Source organism: Ruditapes philippinarum, unplaced genomic scaffold (assembly GCF_026571515.1).
Source record: "Ruditapes philippinarum isolate M1 unplaced genomic scaffold, ASM2657151v2 ctg3039_1_1_1_1, whole genome shotgun sequence".
NCBI classification, from domain to species: Eukaryota; Metazoa; Mollusca; class Bivalvia; order Venerida; family Veneridae; genus Ruditapes; species Ruditapes philippinarum.
Window position 1 is genome coordinate 25353 of NW_026855324.1, and position 18029 is coordinate 43381.

Below are 18029 nucleotides of genomic sequence, written 5' to 3' on the forward strand. Positions count from 1 at the left end.
TTAGAAATAAGTCGAGTTAATAACATGATTTTCATCTTCTCAGCAGTTGGTTGTAGATTTTAATGAAAGCTAAATTTGTTACTGTCTTTTAAACATGACAGCTTAAAAATAAAATAAAAAAGCTCTGAATGATATTAACACCATTACCATTGTGTAAATTTAAACAAAAATGGATAACAATGATAATTGGGTACTGCTTCAAAGGATAAGCTTCAACTGTTTCATTTGGGTAAACAAGATTGCTTCCGGGCTTAAGAATAGAAATAGGCTTTAAATGACATAAAAAGAAATTCTGCACAGAGATGTGCAATCTAGAGCTACACCTACAGATAAATCATGAACTTGGATATATTTTTAAATAGGTGTTCCTTGTGGATTATGGTTCTACATTTGAGCTACTCGCTACCAATATTCGACCAATACCAGACACATTGATGAAATTACCAGCACAAGCTGTTATCTGTCACCTGGATGAGATAGAACCTATTGATGAAGATTGGACTGATGAATGCTACGAATTCATAGCAGAGCATTGTAAGTTTACTTATTGAATTCCCTTACTAAACAAGTAAAAACACAAAGATTATTCTAAAAGTTGTTGTATGTGATTACTTGCTCATTGTCCTGCGTCTATTATGGTAATTAATTGGCATATTTTTTACCTGTAAATGGGTGTTGCATGTAGAACTCATGAAAGTGCATCTACAGAATGTCAAAGGTCAAGGTCAGTTGTACTTGTAATAAGAAAATATTAAACTGTCTTATAAATTATATTGCTTTTGAAACATTGTATGTAAATGTGTACATGCCCCTTGATGAGCTATACCTGCCTTACCAATTTTCAACTCAAAAGGTCAATGGTTAAGGTTATTAGGACTTGAAGTAACAAAACATCAAAAGTGGCCATTTAAGCAAAGTGCATAGCTCAAAAAAATTTAAACTTCATATGAAGATGTGCCTTGACCATCAAAGTTAATTTATTGAATTATGTCTCCCTCCCAAAATTAAGCTTGTCTGGCCTTCACAGGTCAAACTACTGGTGGGATTTCAACCAAACTCTACAGGAGTGATCAGTACCATCCCTAGTTGTGCATGTCACCGGCACATTCTGCTTAGCTTTGCTTCGCACCACCTCATTGCACAAAATGGCCGCCAGTGCTAACAATAGGAAAATTTTGTACATCCTTCACAGGTCAAACTACTGGTGGGATTTTAATGAAACTTCCCATGAGTGACCATACTTAGTTTTGGGAGTCATATGTTTTTTTGACAAAAACCCTTCTAGTTATGATTTAATTGTGATTTCTTTGCTATTTCTTTACAAATTTGATTTATTCTTTGACAAAACAACACTTATGGCATAATGGACATGTTGAATAATTTGACCTTGACCTTAAAATAACTTGTTAAAATCAAATCATTCAATTAAATTGTGATAACTTTATTTATTTCTTTATAGATTAAATTCATGCTTGGATAAAGCAACCCTTATGACGAAACTGACTCAAGTTGATTAATGCAGATATGACTTACCTTGCAGTGGCTTTTGTTTATTAAATTATAAAACCATTGTTCAACTTCTCTATTTTCTCATAGATATGGATGAAGATTCCAAACTGGTGTTGTATGTAAACAACTACAGGAAAGGTCTTCATGACGTCTTTGTTTCTTCAAGAGATGAGGGTGAAAAATCTATAAACCATATGTTGATAGAATTAGGAATGGCTGCACCTATTATTGGATCACAGATTGAAATGTCTATACTAGCTGACACAGCAGGTATGGTATGAAACCATTTGAGCCGCGTCACGACAAAACCAACGTAATGCGTTTGCGACCAGCATGGATCTAGAGCAGCCTTCGCTTACCAACTCAATTACAAGTAGGGAAACTGATAGCGAACAGCATGGATCCTGATCAGACTGCGCGGATGCGCAGGCTGGTCTAGATCCATGCTGGTCGCAAACGCACTATGTTGGGTTTGTCATGACGCGGGTCATTTGGTTAGTCATCAGTATTATAATAACAGTAAGTTTAAAGATGAAGTGGATTAGGAAATTGACACCGTATAAAATGTTCTGGAACAAAATATTATGCTGCTGTATTTAGTAGGATTTTAACTGTTTTGGCAACAGTTTCATGCATGTGCCACTGGTATAAAGGAAATATACAAGCAAGTTTTGTTTCGACCACGTATTTTGAAAGTTTTCTTTTTTGAAATTCAATTATTTTGCAAAGGATGGGTAGCGGATATAAAACTTTATAGTTACACTTTGTGTTATTTCTTTTTGTTTGTCAGCTGATATTCTTAATTTCAGAGACATCATTTCATGAGTTGTCAATGACAAGGCAAGATTCATATGGGGATAGTTCAGATTTAGGTATGGTATATGAACTAAATCTTTATAATAAGGTCTTATTTCCTTCTGATGCAGTGTTAAAAAAATATAATAACCACTTAAATGTTGAAAATAGTGACAACTTTAGGAAATTTGTCTGCTGTATTAACAAATAAACACAGTAAAAAAGATTGATTCTGTATTTACTTTTGAAAGTATTAGTCTTTTGTCTGTATTTAAATTGCAATGATCAATATAAGATGTTGTACAGTAAACTTCCATCAGATCCTGACAAAGAGGAGTTTTGTCCCTTTGTTAACAATTTACTTTGTACAATATTACCTAACTTATCAACAGCTTAAGTTTATAAACTTTGAAACTCTGTTTGAATAAAAGGTTAGGTTCTAAGTTTAGTTTTCTCTTCCATAAACTTCATTGAAATGTATATATACCTCATATGATAAACAGCATGTTAAAACAATTTCAATGAAATAATAAATGGTGATTGACAGCTTTTTGTAAAGAGTGCATACTAATACCTTATGTGTAAATGGTTTGATGTACCCAGCATGGATTTACTTGTGCTGCATAATTATATGGCTGTATTTACAAAAATGTACATGAGATATGTGTTTTGCTTTGGATGCCTTTATGATAACACATTATATTTGTTGTGTAGATATTTATATAAAAGCTATGCTATGATTTAGGAGAAACATCATATGAACCAGATTCTTCATATCTTGCCGAGTCATCATTTGTCACAGAGAGAGATACTTCCTGTATCACTGAATCTGAGAATGAAACATCGTGTTTGACGGAAGGTGATACCTCACAGTTCACTGAGGGTGATACCTCACAGTTCACCGAGGGCGATACCTCACAGTTCACCGAGGGCGACACTTCTCATTTTACCGAGGGCGATACCTCACAGTTCACCGAGGGCGACACTTCTCATTTTACCGAGGGCGATACCTCACAGTTCACCGAGGGCGACACTTCGCAATTTACTGAAGGTGATACCTCCCAATTCACTGAGGGCGATACATCTCATTTCACTGAGGGTGAAACCACAGATTCATCAGTGCATACTTTAGACGGAACTCATTGGGTGTGTGATGAGTGCTCTTCTAAAAATTCTGCAGAAGACAGTATGATAGAATGTCAAAATTGTCACAATATAAAAAAAGGTTAGTATGTTGTTCCTTATTTAAGATTGATCACTAGAGCATGTTTTCACATTATGCTTATGTCAGCTATTCCTTTAGCGGAAATTAGAAGCTTTTATAGCAAGGAGGTCTTTAGTCAATTCTCTCTGTGGATTTGCTTAAAAAATAAAATTCATATGACAGTTTATCTGCATCCAACTACTATTCAGTACTGTTCAGGTAAGTTCAGCTCACCATAGTTGTTTAGCTGTTATTAGCTGAGCAGCAAAGATACCATATATTTAATGTAGATACCTGATATATGAACTACTTATGCTGGCCAATTTTTATACCCCCGCACAACAAAGTTGTAAGGGGGGTATACTGGAATCAGCTTGTCCGTCCGTCCGTCCGGCCGTCCGTCGGTTTTTTCTTGTCCGCCCAATAACTTAAGATTCCTTTGACCCTTAGTCTTCATATTTGGCATGGAGGTTAGTCATGATTAGTAGATGACCCCTATTGATTTTGAGGTCACTAGGTCAAAGGTCAAGGTCAAAGGGGCCTTGACTTCAAAAAGCTTGTCCGCCCAATAACTTAAGATTCCTTTGACCTACAGTCGTCATATTTGGCATGGAGGTTAGTCATGATAAGTAGATGACCCCTATTGATTTTGAGGTCACTAGGTCAAAGGTCAAGGTCACAGGGGCCTTGACTTCAAAAGGCTTGTCCGCCCAATAACTTAAGATTCCTTTGACCTACAGTCGTCATATTTGGCATGGAGGTTAGTCATGATTAGTAGATGACCCTATTGATTTTGAGGTCACTAGGTCAAAGGTCAAGGTCACAGGGCCTTGACTTCAAAAAGCTTGTCTGCCCAAAACTTAAGATTCCTTTGACCTACAGTAGTCATATTTGGCATGGAGGTTAGTCATGATTAGTAGATGACCCCTATTGATTTTGAGGTCACTAGGTCAAAGGTCAAGGTCACAGGGACTTTGACTTCAAAAAGCTTGTCCGCCCAATAACTTAAGATTCCTTTGACCTACAGTCGTCATATTTGGCATGGAGGTTAGTCATGATTAGTAGATGACCCCTATTGATTTTGAGGTCACTAGGTCAAACGTCAAGGTCACAGGGGCCTTGACTTCAAAAAGCTTGTCCGCCCAATAACTTAAGATTCCTTTGACCCACAGTCGTCATATTTGGCATGGAGGTTAGTCATGATTAGTAGATGACCCCTATTGATTTTGAGGTCACCAGGTCAAAGGTCAAGGTCACAGGGGCCTTGACTTCAAAAAGCTTGTCCGCCCAATAACTTAAGATTCCTTTGACCCACAGTCGTCATATTTGGCATGGAGGTTAGTCATGATTAGTAGATGACCCCTATTGATTTTGAGGTCACCAGGTCAAAGGTCAAGGTCACAGGGGCCTTTACTTCAAAAAGCTTGTCCGCCCAATAACTTAAGATTCCTATGACCCACAGTCTTCATATTTGGAATGGAGGTTAGTCATGATTAGTAGATGACCCCTATTGACTTTGAGGTCACCAGGTCAAAGGTCAAGGTCACAGGGGCCTTTACTTCAAAAAGCTTGTCCGCCCAATAACTTAAGATTCCTTTGACCCACAGTCTTCATATTTGGAATGGAGGTTAGTCATGATTAGTAGATGACCCCTATTGATTTTGAGGTCACCAGGTCAAAGGTCAAGGTCACAGGGGCCTTGACTTCAAAAAGCTTGTCCGCCCAATAACTTAAGATTCCTTTGACCTACAGTCGTCATATTTGGCATGGAGGTTAGTCATGATTAGTAGATGACCCCTATTGATTTTGAGGTCACTAGGTCAAAGGTCAAGGTCACAGGGGCCTTGACTTCAAAAAGCTTGTCCGCCCAATAACTTAAGATTCCTTTGACCCACAGTCGTCATATTTGGCATGGAGGTTAGTCATGATTAGTAGATGACCCCTATTGATTTTGAGGTCACCAGGTCAAAGGTCAAGGTCACAGGGCCTTGACTTCAAAAAGCTTGTCCGCCCTATAACTTAAGATTCCTTTGACCCACAGTCGTCATATTTGGCATGGAGGTTAGTCATGATTAGTAGATGACCCCTATTGACTTTGAGGTCACCAGGTCAAAGGTCAAGGTCACAGGGGTGCTTGACTTCAAAAGCTTGTCCGCCCTATAACTTAAGATTCCTTTGACCCACAGTCGTCATATTTGGCATGGAGGTTAGTCATGATTAGTAGATGACCCCTATTGACTTTGAGGTCACCAGGTCAAAGGTCAAGGTCACAGGGGTCTTGACTTCAAAAAGCTTGTCCGCCCTATAACTTAAGATTCCTTTGACCCACAGTCTTCATATTTGGCATTGAGGTTAGTCGTGATTAGTAGATGACCCCTATTGACTTTGAGGTCACCAGGTCAAAGGTCAAGGTCACAGGGGCCTTTACTTCTAAAAGCTTGTCCGCCCTATAACTTAAGATTCCTATGACCCACAGTCTTCATATTTGGAATGGAGGTTAGTCATGATTAGTAGATGACCCCTATTGATTTTGTGGTCACCAGGTCAAAGGTCAAGGTCACAGGGGCCTTGACTTCAAAAAGCTTGTCCGCCCAATAACTTAAGATTCCTATGACCCACAGTCTTCATATTTGGAATGGAGGTTAGTCATGATTAGTAGATGACCCCTTTTGATTTTGAGGTCACTGGATCAAAGGTCAAGGTCATAGGGACTTTGACTTCAAAAAGTTTGTCCACCCATTAACTTAAGATTCCTTTGACCCACAGTCTTCAAATTTGGCATGGATGTTGATCATGACTATAAGGTGACCCCTATTGATTTTGAGGTCACTGGGTCAAAGTTCAAGGTCACAGGGACCTTGACAAAAAAAAAAAGCTTTTCTTCTCATTTGCTAAAGAATGTCCTGTCTGCAATGTATTGATTTTGACATTTTCATATTTGAAGCATGTAGAATACATAACTTAGCAATGCAATGGCTTAGTAACCTCAGATTTGGCAGGGAGGTTGTCCTTGCGCTCTAAATGGCCACTGTTGATTCTGACAAAGTGGTATGCGGGGGTATTCACGCCAAGATAGTGGCAGTTCTAGTTGAAATAATTTTATAGACTTTTTGTATCATATGTTATTGTGGATGTCCATGATAATAGTTTTCTAATAATGTGTGAACAAATGTCAGTAAATTGGGAACATTATCAAACATGATAACATTTACTTTATTCAGATAATAATTAACATTTCAAATGGATAGTCCATATTTGTTGGAAGTTTGCAATTTGTTCGTGTAAATTTTCATGAATAATTTGGGAATTCTCTAATTATAATTAAGAAATAAGAGTAAGTATTTAACATTGCTGAGTAAGCTTCACCAGAAGTTATTTGTTGTGTTCAACTATTCAGGTAAATTTCAGGGTTCAGATTTACTTTTCCTGCAGGGCTTTTTTTTCACAGTACAGGTAAGGGCTCCTTCCCTAAAGTTTTTGGTACAAAAAAAAAACAACAACAACAAAACAAGTTTGAAAAAGGGAAGAAAAAACTTAATGATAATTGCGTTTTAGGGAAAGTCTGCACAATCTTAGATAATTTTACTGAGGGGAAGCTGCCTTTTAAACAGCCACTGGTATAGAAGGAAAAACAGCCCTTGCTTGTTATATGTCAATATATTCATGTCATATATTGTGCATATCTTAGTTTTCATTTCACATAGTTCCCATACTTGATGAATAACAGAAGAAATATGTTGTTTTCAAACTAATTCAAATGTTATATTTTCTTAGAAAATTCAGATTATTCAGGTACAGTTGTTACTTTGTTATTTGATGTTGCTAAGTGAATTATGGTTTTTATCCATTTTCATACAGAGAATAAATCTATAGATGTTAAAACAGATAAAATTGAATGTCTTGATGATGTAAGCAAGGAGGTAAAAAAAGACCTTTTGCAAAGCAATGCAGACAATATAGAGGAAAGCAGGTACTCTGCTAGTGATACAGATCCCAGGAGCACTGAAGAAAGTGATATTGATCTAAGCTACAGACAGTTTGAATATAGTCCAACTGGTTACACTACGAGTGAGCTTGACACCACCGACCTAAAAGATTATGATGAAAGCACTGACACTGCAGACTTCAATACTACTGGGTTTTCTGATTATGACAAGACTGGGCTTGAAGGGGGAGGAGAGGATCTTAGCTTTTATGAAGGTGAAGATTTGGAATCCTGCATAAGATCAGAGACTGAAAATAATGACAATGACAGTGATAATGTAGATGAAGTTAATCCAAAGAAACAAATTGAGAACCTTGAAGAAATAGATAGTGAAATTGGTAAAACAGAACTAGTTGTTGAATCTGATTTAAAAGAAGATGAATTACCATTATTTGTTCCCCAGCCTAGTGTTACCTTTCCTCAAAACAGTATTTCAGATCAAACATTCCAAAGTGTATCAGATACCACTTACCCGAGTACATTGACAAGTGTTTCTGATTTCACATTTACAAGTGCTTATGATACTAGTCAAACTGATAGTGTGATTTGTGAAAACTGTAAAGAAAATATTTCCTCGGCTCTTGACACCACTGGATGTGAGTCTGAATTTTCTTACCATGTTTGTCTACTCTGTCAGCAGGAGAAAAATACTAAATACTCTGATTCGGAAACAGTCAATAGAGATAAAGTAGTGGTAGAGTATATAGAGCATGATGAAAATGTTCAGAAAATGATTGAGGTAGCTAATGAAGTATTTTCTGAAGAAATTGGTATGCTTGACAATGAAGTTGACACTAATGACTATCAAAATGTCCATGCTGGTTTTAAAAATGAAAATAAGGACTTGAATGATAATAGAATTGTGTGTGAGGAAACTGACCATGTTGTTGAAGGAGAAAGTATCAAATGTTCTAGCTTAGTTACACATGGAAATGGTGGAGAAAAGAATGGTGCTGATGCTCCCTTTCAGATTGAAAATATTATAACTTTCACCACTGAAGACAAGGAGAAAGTATTGAATGATATTATGCTTGATTCTAATTGTTTGTCTCCAAACATTACTGATAAAGATAATGTTAAAAGAACAGAGGGATTTCTTATGGACGATCAGAATGTTGTGAAGACAATACCATTGGTTGAACCAGATTTAAATCAAATTGATATTAAGGAAAGTGAACTTGAATTAGTGAAAGAAGTTGATACTGCTGAATGTGATCATAAAGAGAATATATTAGAAAATAGGGATGTTGATCATGAACAAAGTGACAATGAAAATCAGACATGTCAATTTGTTTCAAACATAAAAAGTGAAGATGAAATGTTGCCTGCAAGTGAGGAAATACCTACTGTAATTATTGAAAATGAAGAATTTGATGAAAATCTCTCTGACAAAACTTCAAAGGTAAATGGCATTGATGAGGAAATTTGTATTATTGTTGCAGATCTTTGCAATAAAATAGTTTGTGAAGAATCTAGTATGTTCTGTGCTTCAACATATGAAGGTAAAGAGCAGCAGAGTGAAGGAGAACTTGAGGAGAAAAACAAATTCTCAGTTAATAAAGAGGATGAAGAGATTGAGATGAATTTGATAAAGGAAACTCTGACAGAATTAGCAACTGAAGGAAACAATGAACATTCAAGCATACTTGAGGAAGAGGAGGATTTGAAAATAACATATACTTCGGGTACATTTGAATTTGAAAATGGCAAAGATTCAAAACGTGATTTAACCGCTGACCAGGTTATACCTGAAATTAATGTGCATTATTGCTCCTTGGAGTATGGTAGCGAGTCTAAAATAGTATATGAAGAGGGGAATTTATCAAGAAGTGAGGATATAGATAAAGAGCATGACTCCGAGATTGATCACGAAGAACAGTCACAAGAGAAGAGTGCACATACTGTCGAAAATTTAATGGCAGCGATTGATAATGTCTCAGAAATATTGAAAAATAATGACTTTGACATTGTTGATAAGGAGCAGTCAGTAGAGAGTACTGAGCATGGCAAAGAAACTGTTGATAAAGCACCTTCACTTGAGAATATTGACCATGGCTCTAAAATTGCTGATATAGAACAATTGCTAGAGAAGACTGAGCAGAGCTCAGAAATAGTTGTGAAAGAAGAAAGACTAGAAAAGACTGAGAAAGACTTGGAAGTTGTTTGTAAAGAACAGTCACCAGAGGAAACTAAGCTTGACTCTGAAATAGTTAACAAAGAAAAGTCACTAGAGAATTCTGAGCATGACTCGGCAATTATTGATAAACCACAGTCACCAGAGGAAACTGATCATGACTCTGCAATTTTTAATGAAGAGCAGTCACCAGAGACAACTAAAAATGATCTAGAAATTCTGGATAAGGAACAGTTACAGGACAATGTTGAGCTTGTCTCGGAAATAGTTGATAAAGAACAATCACCAGAGGAGATTAAGCATGACTCTGTAGTTGTCAGAGAGTCACCAGAGGAGACTGAGCATGACTCAGAAATTGTTGATCAAGAACATGTAGTAAAGGAGCCTGAGCATGACCTTGAAATTGTAAGTAAAGAACAGTCTGTAGGTAAAGAACAGATGCCAGGGGAGACTGAGCTTGCCATGGAAATTGTTGATAAAGAACAGGCACCAGGGGAGACTGAGTTTGTTAATAAAGAACAGTCATTAGAGAAGACTGAGAATGACTCTGAATTTGTTAATTTGGAACAGTCTCCAGGTGAGTCTGAACTTGACTCAGAAATTGTTTATGAAGAACGGTCGCAAGAGAAGACTGAGCACGACTCAGATATTGTTGATAAAGAACAGTCGCCAGGGGAGTCTGAGCTTGACGTAGAAATTGTTAGTGAAGAACGGTCAACAGTGGAGACTAAGCATGACTCAGATATTGTTGATAAAGAACAGTCGCCAGGAGAGACAGAGCTTGACGTAGAAATTGTAAGTGAAGAGCAGTCAACAGGAGAGACTGAGCACGACTCAGATATTGTTGATAAAGAACAGTTGCCAGGAGAGACAGAGCTTGACGTGGAAATTGTAAGTGAAAAACAGTCAACAGGGGAGACTGAGCATGACTCAGAAATTGTTGATAAAGAACAGTTGCCAGGGGAGACTGAGCATGACTCAGATATTGTTGAAAAAGAACAGTCACCAGGGGAGACTGAGCATGACTCTGAAATTGTAAGTAAAGAACAGTTGCCAGGGGAGACTGAGCTTGACGTAGAAATTGTTGATAAAGAACAGTCACCAGGGGAGACTGAGGATGACTCAGAAATTGTAAGTGAAGAACAGTCGCCAAGGGACACTGAGCATGACTTGGATATTGTTAATAAAAAACAGTTGCCAGGGGAGACTGAGCGTGACTTGGAAATTATTGATAAAGAACAGTCGCAAGGGGACACTATGCATGACTCAGAAATTGTTGTTAAAGAACAGTCGCAAGGGGACATTGAGCATGACTTTGAAAATGTTAGTAAAGAACAGTCGCAAGGGAACACTGAGCATGACTTGGATATTGTAAATAAAGAACAGTCACCTGGGGAGACTGAGCTTGAAGTAGAAAATGGTGATAAAGAACAGTCGTCAGGGGAGACTGAGGATGACGGAGAAGTTGTTTATAAAGAACAGTCATTGGAGGAATCTGAGCACGACTCTGAATTTGTAAATATCGAACAGTCAACAAGGGAGACTGAGCTTGACATAGAAAATGGTGATAAAGAACAGTCGCCAGGGGAGACTGAGGATGACGCGGAAATTGTTGATAAAGAACAGTCGCAAAGGAACATTGAGCATAGACTCTGAAAGGAACATTGAGTCAACAGGGGAGATGACTCTGAATTGTTGTAAAATTCAACAGTCAAATTTGAGCTTGGACTTGGAAAACAGAACAAAGAACAACGGCAGAGACTGAGCACGACTTAGAAATTGTTGATAAGAAACATTCATTAGAAGAGATTGAGCAGGAATTGGAAATTGTTGACAAAGAACTGGCAATAGAGGAGAATGATCATGACTCGGAAATTATTGATGAAGAACAGCCACAAGATAAGAAAATACATATGGAGGAAACAGCAGTGATCGCAATTGAAGAAGTGTCAGATTCATTAAAGGAAAGTATGAATGTAGCTAATATAGATCTTCTCAGTTCTTCTGATGAACAGGAGGACTTTAGAGATGCCAATCAAGATAATGTGGTAGTGTCTACAGCTGTCACAGAATCTAGTGAAGTTGATGCAGTAGAGCATGATACTGAAATAACTGACATTGATTGTCATTCTGATAAGAATTCTCTTGATAGTGACCCAGGTGAGAAATTGGCAAGTTCAAACTCAACCTGCATGAAGTTACTGCATGAATTCTAATGTTTACATCATGTTGCTATGTTACTGTTCATGCTTATGTTTCAGTGATACAAGAAGAAACTTGTATTTATCACAAGGAATGTGAATGATATATTACTTTTTTGATGAAATTTGAATTGCTTGCTTAGCTTTTTATTTTGCTTTGCTTCTTGTTACTTGAAGATCAGGAAGATCATATTGTTAGCTTCAGGTGTTAATTAACTGTTTACCTGCCTACTTTTAGTTCAAGATATACCATGCTCAAATTTGATATTAGAAAATATTGATAATTGCTACACAAAGTCTTTGTAAATGTAAAATAAACTCGTTTTGGCTTTACATAAAGTAAATATATTTGAAATTTTGCACAATATAGGTGGTCACAATATAAGTACATAGTGTCATAAAAGACTTGCAGTTTTGTTTTTTTTTAAGATAAACTTTACTTGACCTGTAATAGGGAACACACAGCTTCCCATACATAGTTTATTCATTCCTTTATTCAAATAAGACATATTAAGTAAGAATTTCATAGATTTCAAACTGTGATTGAAATATTTTAATCAAGGATGAGCATAGTATATCTTTAATGTTCTATTGATATATAGTGACATCTTCTTATATCAATTGCTTACATTTATTTTCAGCAACAGTGAGTAGAGAAGTCACTTTTATAGTCTGTGGTATACTGCAATTGCCCCATATAGCACTTTACTTAATGACTTTAAAATTTCAAGAAAAAGGGGTATTAATATTGTGTCTTCATACTTTTTGAGAAGAAAAACAATCTAATAATGTCCGATAAAGAAACGAATATTAAAACCTGGAATGTAATTTTTAATTAGGGCATGCTTACCAAATTGAAGAAAAGGAAGGAATAAGTGAAAATCTTTTTACATTATGGCCCTTTGTTGATTTTTTCACTATATATCATATATATGTTGTCAGTGGGGGCATCCGTGTCCTTTGGACACAGTTCTAGTTGAGAAGAAAAATGAGATAGGAATTGAAATAAAAACCTGAAAGTTTTATTTTTGCAATGAGGCATGCCTTACCAAATTTAAATAAAAACAAACACAATGCAATAAGTGAAATCTTTCTACATATTTCTAACTGTGGATTTAATCATTTGCTGGATAAGAACATTAAGGGTTATTTTTATAAACATTGGTTGATTATGCCATACAAAATAAATAAGTTTCCTTTACAGGCTAGTGGTATTGCACAAAGTGGTCGCCCTATAAAATATTTTATGATGTATGATGTAAATCAAGTCTATTTCTAGATGCTGGTTAATTTCAATCAAATGTTTAATGTACTTTGAATGTTATATTTATGGACACCTTGGCCATATGTTTTCATTTTATCTGCAGCTTTAATTCATAAGGTAAAACATTTATACTTAGAATCTATTCTACCTTTGGAGAAGAGATTTATTTTGGATTTATTGTGTTACATTTGTATACACTTTCACCTAATGACTAAACGACCTTTACCGTCTTTGTTAACGTTTTAGTGAAATAGGAATTTTTACCATATCTTTGTTGGGTTGGATGAGCATGTGATAAAACGTCTTTTTTTAGTGCTGTATTTTGGCACACTCAAAAAAAACAACAACAAAAAACTCTATATTTAAACAACAACAACATACCCATCCATCAGATTCATGATGTTTTATTAAAAAAATACAGCTGGTAAACACTTGAGCTATTTTTCAAATAAAGTGATTTTATGTAGCCAGATCCTATAATATTTGAAATTATGAAAAAAATAGCATTAAACAGGTAAATGAATATTAGCAGATGGTTTTGGTTTTGTAGAATACATCTCTTACTAATTCTTAATTATTATTCTTAATTAATTTATTCTTAACAATGTATTGTATTTTCATGACTACTTATATATATTACAGAAACAGGAGATGGTCAGTTTGTAGCGGATGCAAAGAAAACAGACCCTCCGGTAAATCACTTTTCCTTATCTACCAGAATTTTTTATGTAGTTACCAGAGTGTATGTCCTTTTTTGTTGCAATCTGACACATATTTACAGTTACTCTTAGTACCTTCATATATTGACTGATAAAGTAAACGATTTATCTTGATTTGCTGCAATGTTAAAGTTCTCTCCCTTGGTTTAAGTCTGCCCAAATAGCTCGATAGGGAGCGCATCGGATTTGTAATCCTGTCTTCTCTGGTTTAATCCCTGAATTTTCCGTGTCTCTGACAATAGTGGACATTGCATCATTTGTTTTACACTGCTGATGCAGAAATCATGTGGGATTAGTAGTCAGTAACTTGTGGCTCGTTAGTTATCCAGGAAAGCTGGTTAGATCAACTAAATATAAACAGAAATGTATTAAAATACGTGTTTAAACCAAACAAAACTGTTGATGTGTTTATTTCTGGCAGAATCTCGGAAGGTGGATTATTCTATCCATTACAGAGATGAATCTGAGAAGGGTATTTAGATATTCTATTTTGTTTTATACATTGAGAAAGTTTTGTTATAAGAAGATATTTATAACAAGTACATGTTAAAGTTAGAGTGAATGTCTCATTAATGATTAAGTGATGTCATCATTGTAGATATCAGACGTAGGTGAAGGCGAGAGTGAGAAAGAGGAGTATGAAGATGCCCATGAGGCAGATAACGCATCGGATCTGAAAACTTCACCGGAACTCTCACAGTCGACCGCTGATAACGACTCATTTTATGACGCAGACGAAGATCGCAAACAAGAATAAAGTCTTGTAATTTCGATAACTATTTGCTAAAAAAATAGAAAAAAAGTTTAGTTTTCGTTCAATTTGCTTTTGTGTTCTATCATTGTTATAAATGATGGGATAATTTACCAGAAGTTTCGCATAATTCAGTTTGCTTGATGGTTAGGAAATGTTATATTAACCATTTAACCACCGGAACATTTGCGTTAAAAGGAGTTTGTAGTTTTTCATGTAGATTCTATGTTTTTTTTGTTACTATAGTTATCATGTGTTTTGCACTCAAAAATACTTGTTTGCCTGAAATCTATAGCGCTTCATTTTATGCAATACTGTCCACATATTTTCTTGTCTGTAAGTACATGTAAAGTTTGCAATATGATAATGAAGTGTTCAACATTTTTAAGGAAAGATTTTCTAAATGTGTTTTCATTTACAATAGCGATATTAACTTTCAGTGATGTAAAAAACATTTCAATATGTTAGGCACTTGTAAAATCGGAAATAAATAGGATGTTTAATTCAGAAAAAGCAAAACTGTGTTTCATAATATTTTTGGAATTGATTTAGAGCATGTTAAATGCTTATTTTAAAAAAGCAGCTTTGAATGTTGAATGATTTGTCATAACTGTAGCAGAATGTAAACAAAGTAGTATTTTGTCTTCCATACAAAATGCTAAATATTATTAATAATAGCTCAGTTGGTTAAAACAAAAGGTGATTCAGCTATATGACCACTTTCTACTGTTACGGAAACTTAAAATAAAAAATATAAAGCTTTTAAAATGAAATAACAGCATATTTTGGGTTTAATGGACCTTCAAAGCAAATTTTTTTTGTATATTTTGGTTAAATTAACAGATTTTTTTTAGCCTTCCAAGTTCATGACCATAAAAGTGATAGGAATATGTAGAAAATAGACTGAATTATAAAATGATGGTGATTTTAAGGCATTGTGTCATTGGAGTTTTCAGACTAAATTGAAAAAACGCAAATTATTGCCCTTTTGTTTACAATGTCATTTTTACACTGTAAACACAGAAGAAATTTCAGCAGAAAGATGCGCTCTTGGTATTTTGGCGTTAAATGAAACAAACAAATGACAAGCAAAAGTGGGGCATATTTGTTTTATGGACAAATTTTTAGATTTCAGTTGGGACAGCTTATTTTTCATAACAAAATGTGGCTTTTATGTACAAAAGTTAAGAAAGAAAGCTTTAGTAAATGTATTAAGAAGTTACTGGAAATTAAGTAGTTTGTTTAGCTCTGGAATATATTGCAATCAATGTTGAAAGATTCGCTTTATAGGCCTTACTAGTGTTTTGTACATAGGTATTTAATGCATTGTTTTACAAGTTGTTTTTGTTGATTTTCATGGTAACAAGGTTTTTTATGCAGAGTGTTAAGTGCTACATGGCTTTTGGTCTCGCCTGTTTCCCTTTTTATTGGATATACATGTATAAATTGTACCTTTATCACTGCAAATGAATATTAAGAAGTAATCCCTATGTAAAAGATGGACCTTACATACATTTAGGTAACCTGTGGCTTCAAATAAACTGTTTGGCTTGGAGTGATAATGTATTTAATCAAATTCTTGTTAATGTAATGTCGGGTAGACATTATGTGAGAGACATGTTTGTAATTTGGATTGTTACTGCCTTCAGTATTTTACAGGTACATATTTAGATAGTTATAAGGTTGTTTAACAAATGGAAAAAAAAACAACTAGTCTGAGTAAAATGTATTTATACTGCCCCAAACAACAAAAACGACCTCAGTGACCGGTGAAAAAGCTATAAAGCTTGCAAGCTTTGGTTTCGTTCATAAGCTCACCAGAGAAAAACCCCAGGATATAACAAAATGTGATCATTTACTGTCCTTCTGACCTGTTTCTCAAAACTTGTTCATTAGTTAGTAGATACCTTACAAAATTTCAAAATATTGCTATACAAAACTTGTGTTGCACTGAAAAACAAATTAAACCTGGTAGACTGTTTGCAGTTATAATGTTTGTCATTTTCAAAGTTTTTATTTATAGGATTCGTCTAATAAACATAAAATGATGATAAAACAATCAAGGTTCAGAATTAATTTTGTCTAGTTTTTTTTTTTTAATTTCTATTTTTGTCATATAAACTTATGTTTCTAAATTACTATTGTAATTTTTGTCTTCTGTATTAAGGTAATGTTACGGTTTATTCTAGATATGTTTATAACATGGGGGTGGGGGGAGTAATGGGTTCCCTGCACCAGTAAAGATGCCCCCATATGGCCATGGTACTTAAAAGACATACCAACCAAAACCAACATACCTCCATAAAATACCACTGGCTTAAAGTGTTCTCAAAACTTAGTTCATGACAGTTATTAAAACACCTTAACACCTTAAGAAATGATTTAAGTTAACGCAGGCCTGTTGTGAAATGAATAATAAAATTGCTTTTTTGCTAATTCACAAAGTTATTTATTTAGTCTCCGATGTTTTTGAACAAGAAATGGACCTTTTATATGATTTGTTTGCACTATTTTAATTTCAGTTCTTTTTGTTCAATACAAATACCTCTTAAAAACTGTCTGTTGAATAGAAATATTGCATTTTTTTACTGGATTTATTTTTGGTTGTGAGCAGATATTTGGTCAGAAAACAGCTTTGGTAAAAGAAATTAAGGGAATTCTATGTGTGATAATAGTGGGAATGGTTGTTATGTAACCATCTTGAGAGAAGTTTTTTTTTTAACAGTTAGATTAAGTTCATAATTAATTTTGTGTCAATTTTCTATTTAGTATTCAGTGTTAGGAAACAAAAGGTGCTACATGTTTCAGAGATTTTTTGAAATCTGTTCCAATACAATCTTATTTTGAAGTAGAGATTATGATTACCAAGGGAGGTTTTCCATACAATGTAATGTGCTTTATTACTGCTGTGTTGAATATTAAAAGTTTCCAAATTTATTTTGGTGTCGATTATATATTATATATATACGGGAAATGCTTGTTTAATATTGATATATCTGGTGTATCTTTAGAATCTAGTCTGGTATTAATGGCTCTTCTTGTCCAGTCTATAATAGACACCTATGTCACAGAAACAAAAATATACTTAATTTATTACTTAAAAAATGAGTTTTCACACCGGAAACTTCATTGCCCAGAGTTTAGATATTTGGCCTTGTGGGTCTCTTCAAAAAAGTTTTAAAAAAATTGTGTGAAACTACAATGTCCATCTAGCTCGCGGATAGGAAAACACTACGCATGTTGCGTTGGCCCTTTCAAAAGATTCCAGTAGGTCACAAGCGCTCAAATTGGATTTAAATGACCAACTACAACCCCCAAAGATTTTCGGCATGTACCATAACATTGTGGTCCTTGCAGGTTATTTAAACATTCGCTTGGGTCAAAATTGGCCTAGCCCTGGTTTGTCTTGTGGTGATTATAAATTTGTATAGGAAAATATAGTTAAATATTCTTGTGTGAATGTACGC

General features: G+C 35.1%; 2 protein-coding genes and 1 long non-coding RNA gene across 3 annotated transcripts in view; all 3 read left to right on the plus strand.

Annotated features, from left to right (window-relative positions):
• The window catches only part of LOC132742952 (uncharacterized), a gene marked incomplete at its 5' end in the record, with an annotated part of 36633 nt that extends 25350 nt beyond the window's left edge, over window positions 1-11283 (plus strand). The window contains 5 exon segments of the mRNA XM_060731447.1: window positions 363-534; window positions 1597-1779; window positions 2319-2381; window positions 3050-3529; window positions 7367-11283. Of these exon segments, the coding sequence (XP_060587430.1) occupies window positions 363-534; window positions 1597-1779; window positions 2319-2381; window positions 3050-3529; window positions 7367-11283 (4815 nt within the window).
• Window positions 3834-6981, plus strand: LOC132742954 (uncharacterized). Its single transcript, XR_009627506.1, has 2 exons — window positions 3834-5913; window positions 6065-6981. It is a non-coding gene; the product is annotated as an uncharacterized LOC132742954 (long non-coding RNA).
• Window positions 11284-11382: 99 nt separating the features above from the next.
• On the plus strand, window positions 11383-17499 carry LOC132742953 (uncharacterized). Its single transcript, XM_060731448.1, has 3 exons — window positions 11383-11787; window positions 13735-13784; window positions 14410-17499. The coding sequence occupies exons 1-3, from the start codon at window positions 11541-11543 to the stop codon at window positions 14566-14568; spliced, it is 456 nt and encodes a 151-aa protein (XP_060587431.1). The 5' UTR covers window positions 11383-11540; the 3' UTR covers window positions 14569-17499.
• Window positions 17500-18029: the final 530 nt, after the last annotated feature.

Bases quoted from the DNA above. Each gene is read 5' to 3' on its own strand.
- LOC132742953 (XM_060731448.1), top strand. From the start codon at position 11,541: ATGGAGGAAACAGCAGTGATCGCAATTGAAGAAGTGTCAGATTCATTA. The intron at 11,788-13,734 runs GTGAGAAATTGG...TATATATTACAG, and splicing joins TTCTCTTGATAGTGACCCAG to AAACAGGAGATGGTCAGTTT. The intron at 13,785-14,409 runs GTAAATCACTTT...TCATCATTGTAG, and splicing joins CAAAGAAAACAGACCCTCCG to ATATCAGACGTAGGTGAAGG.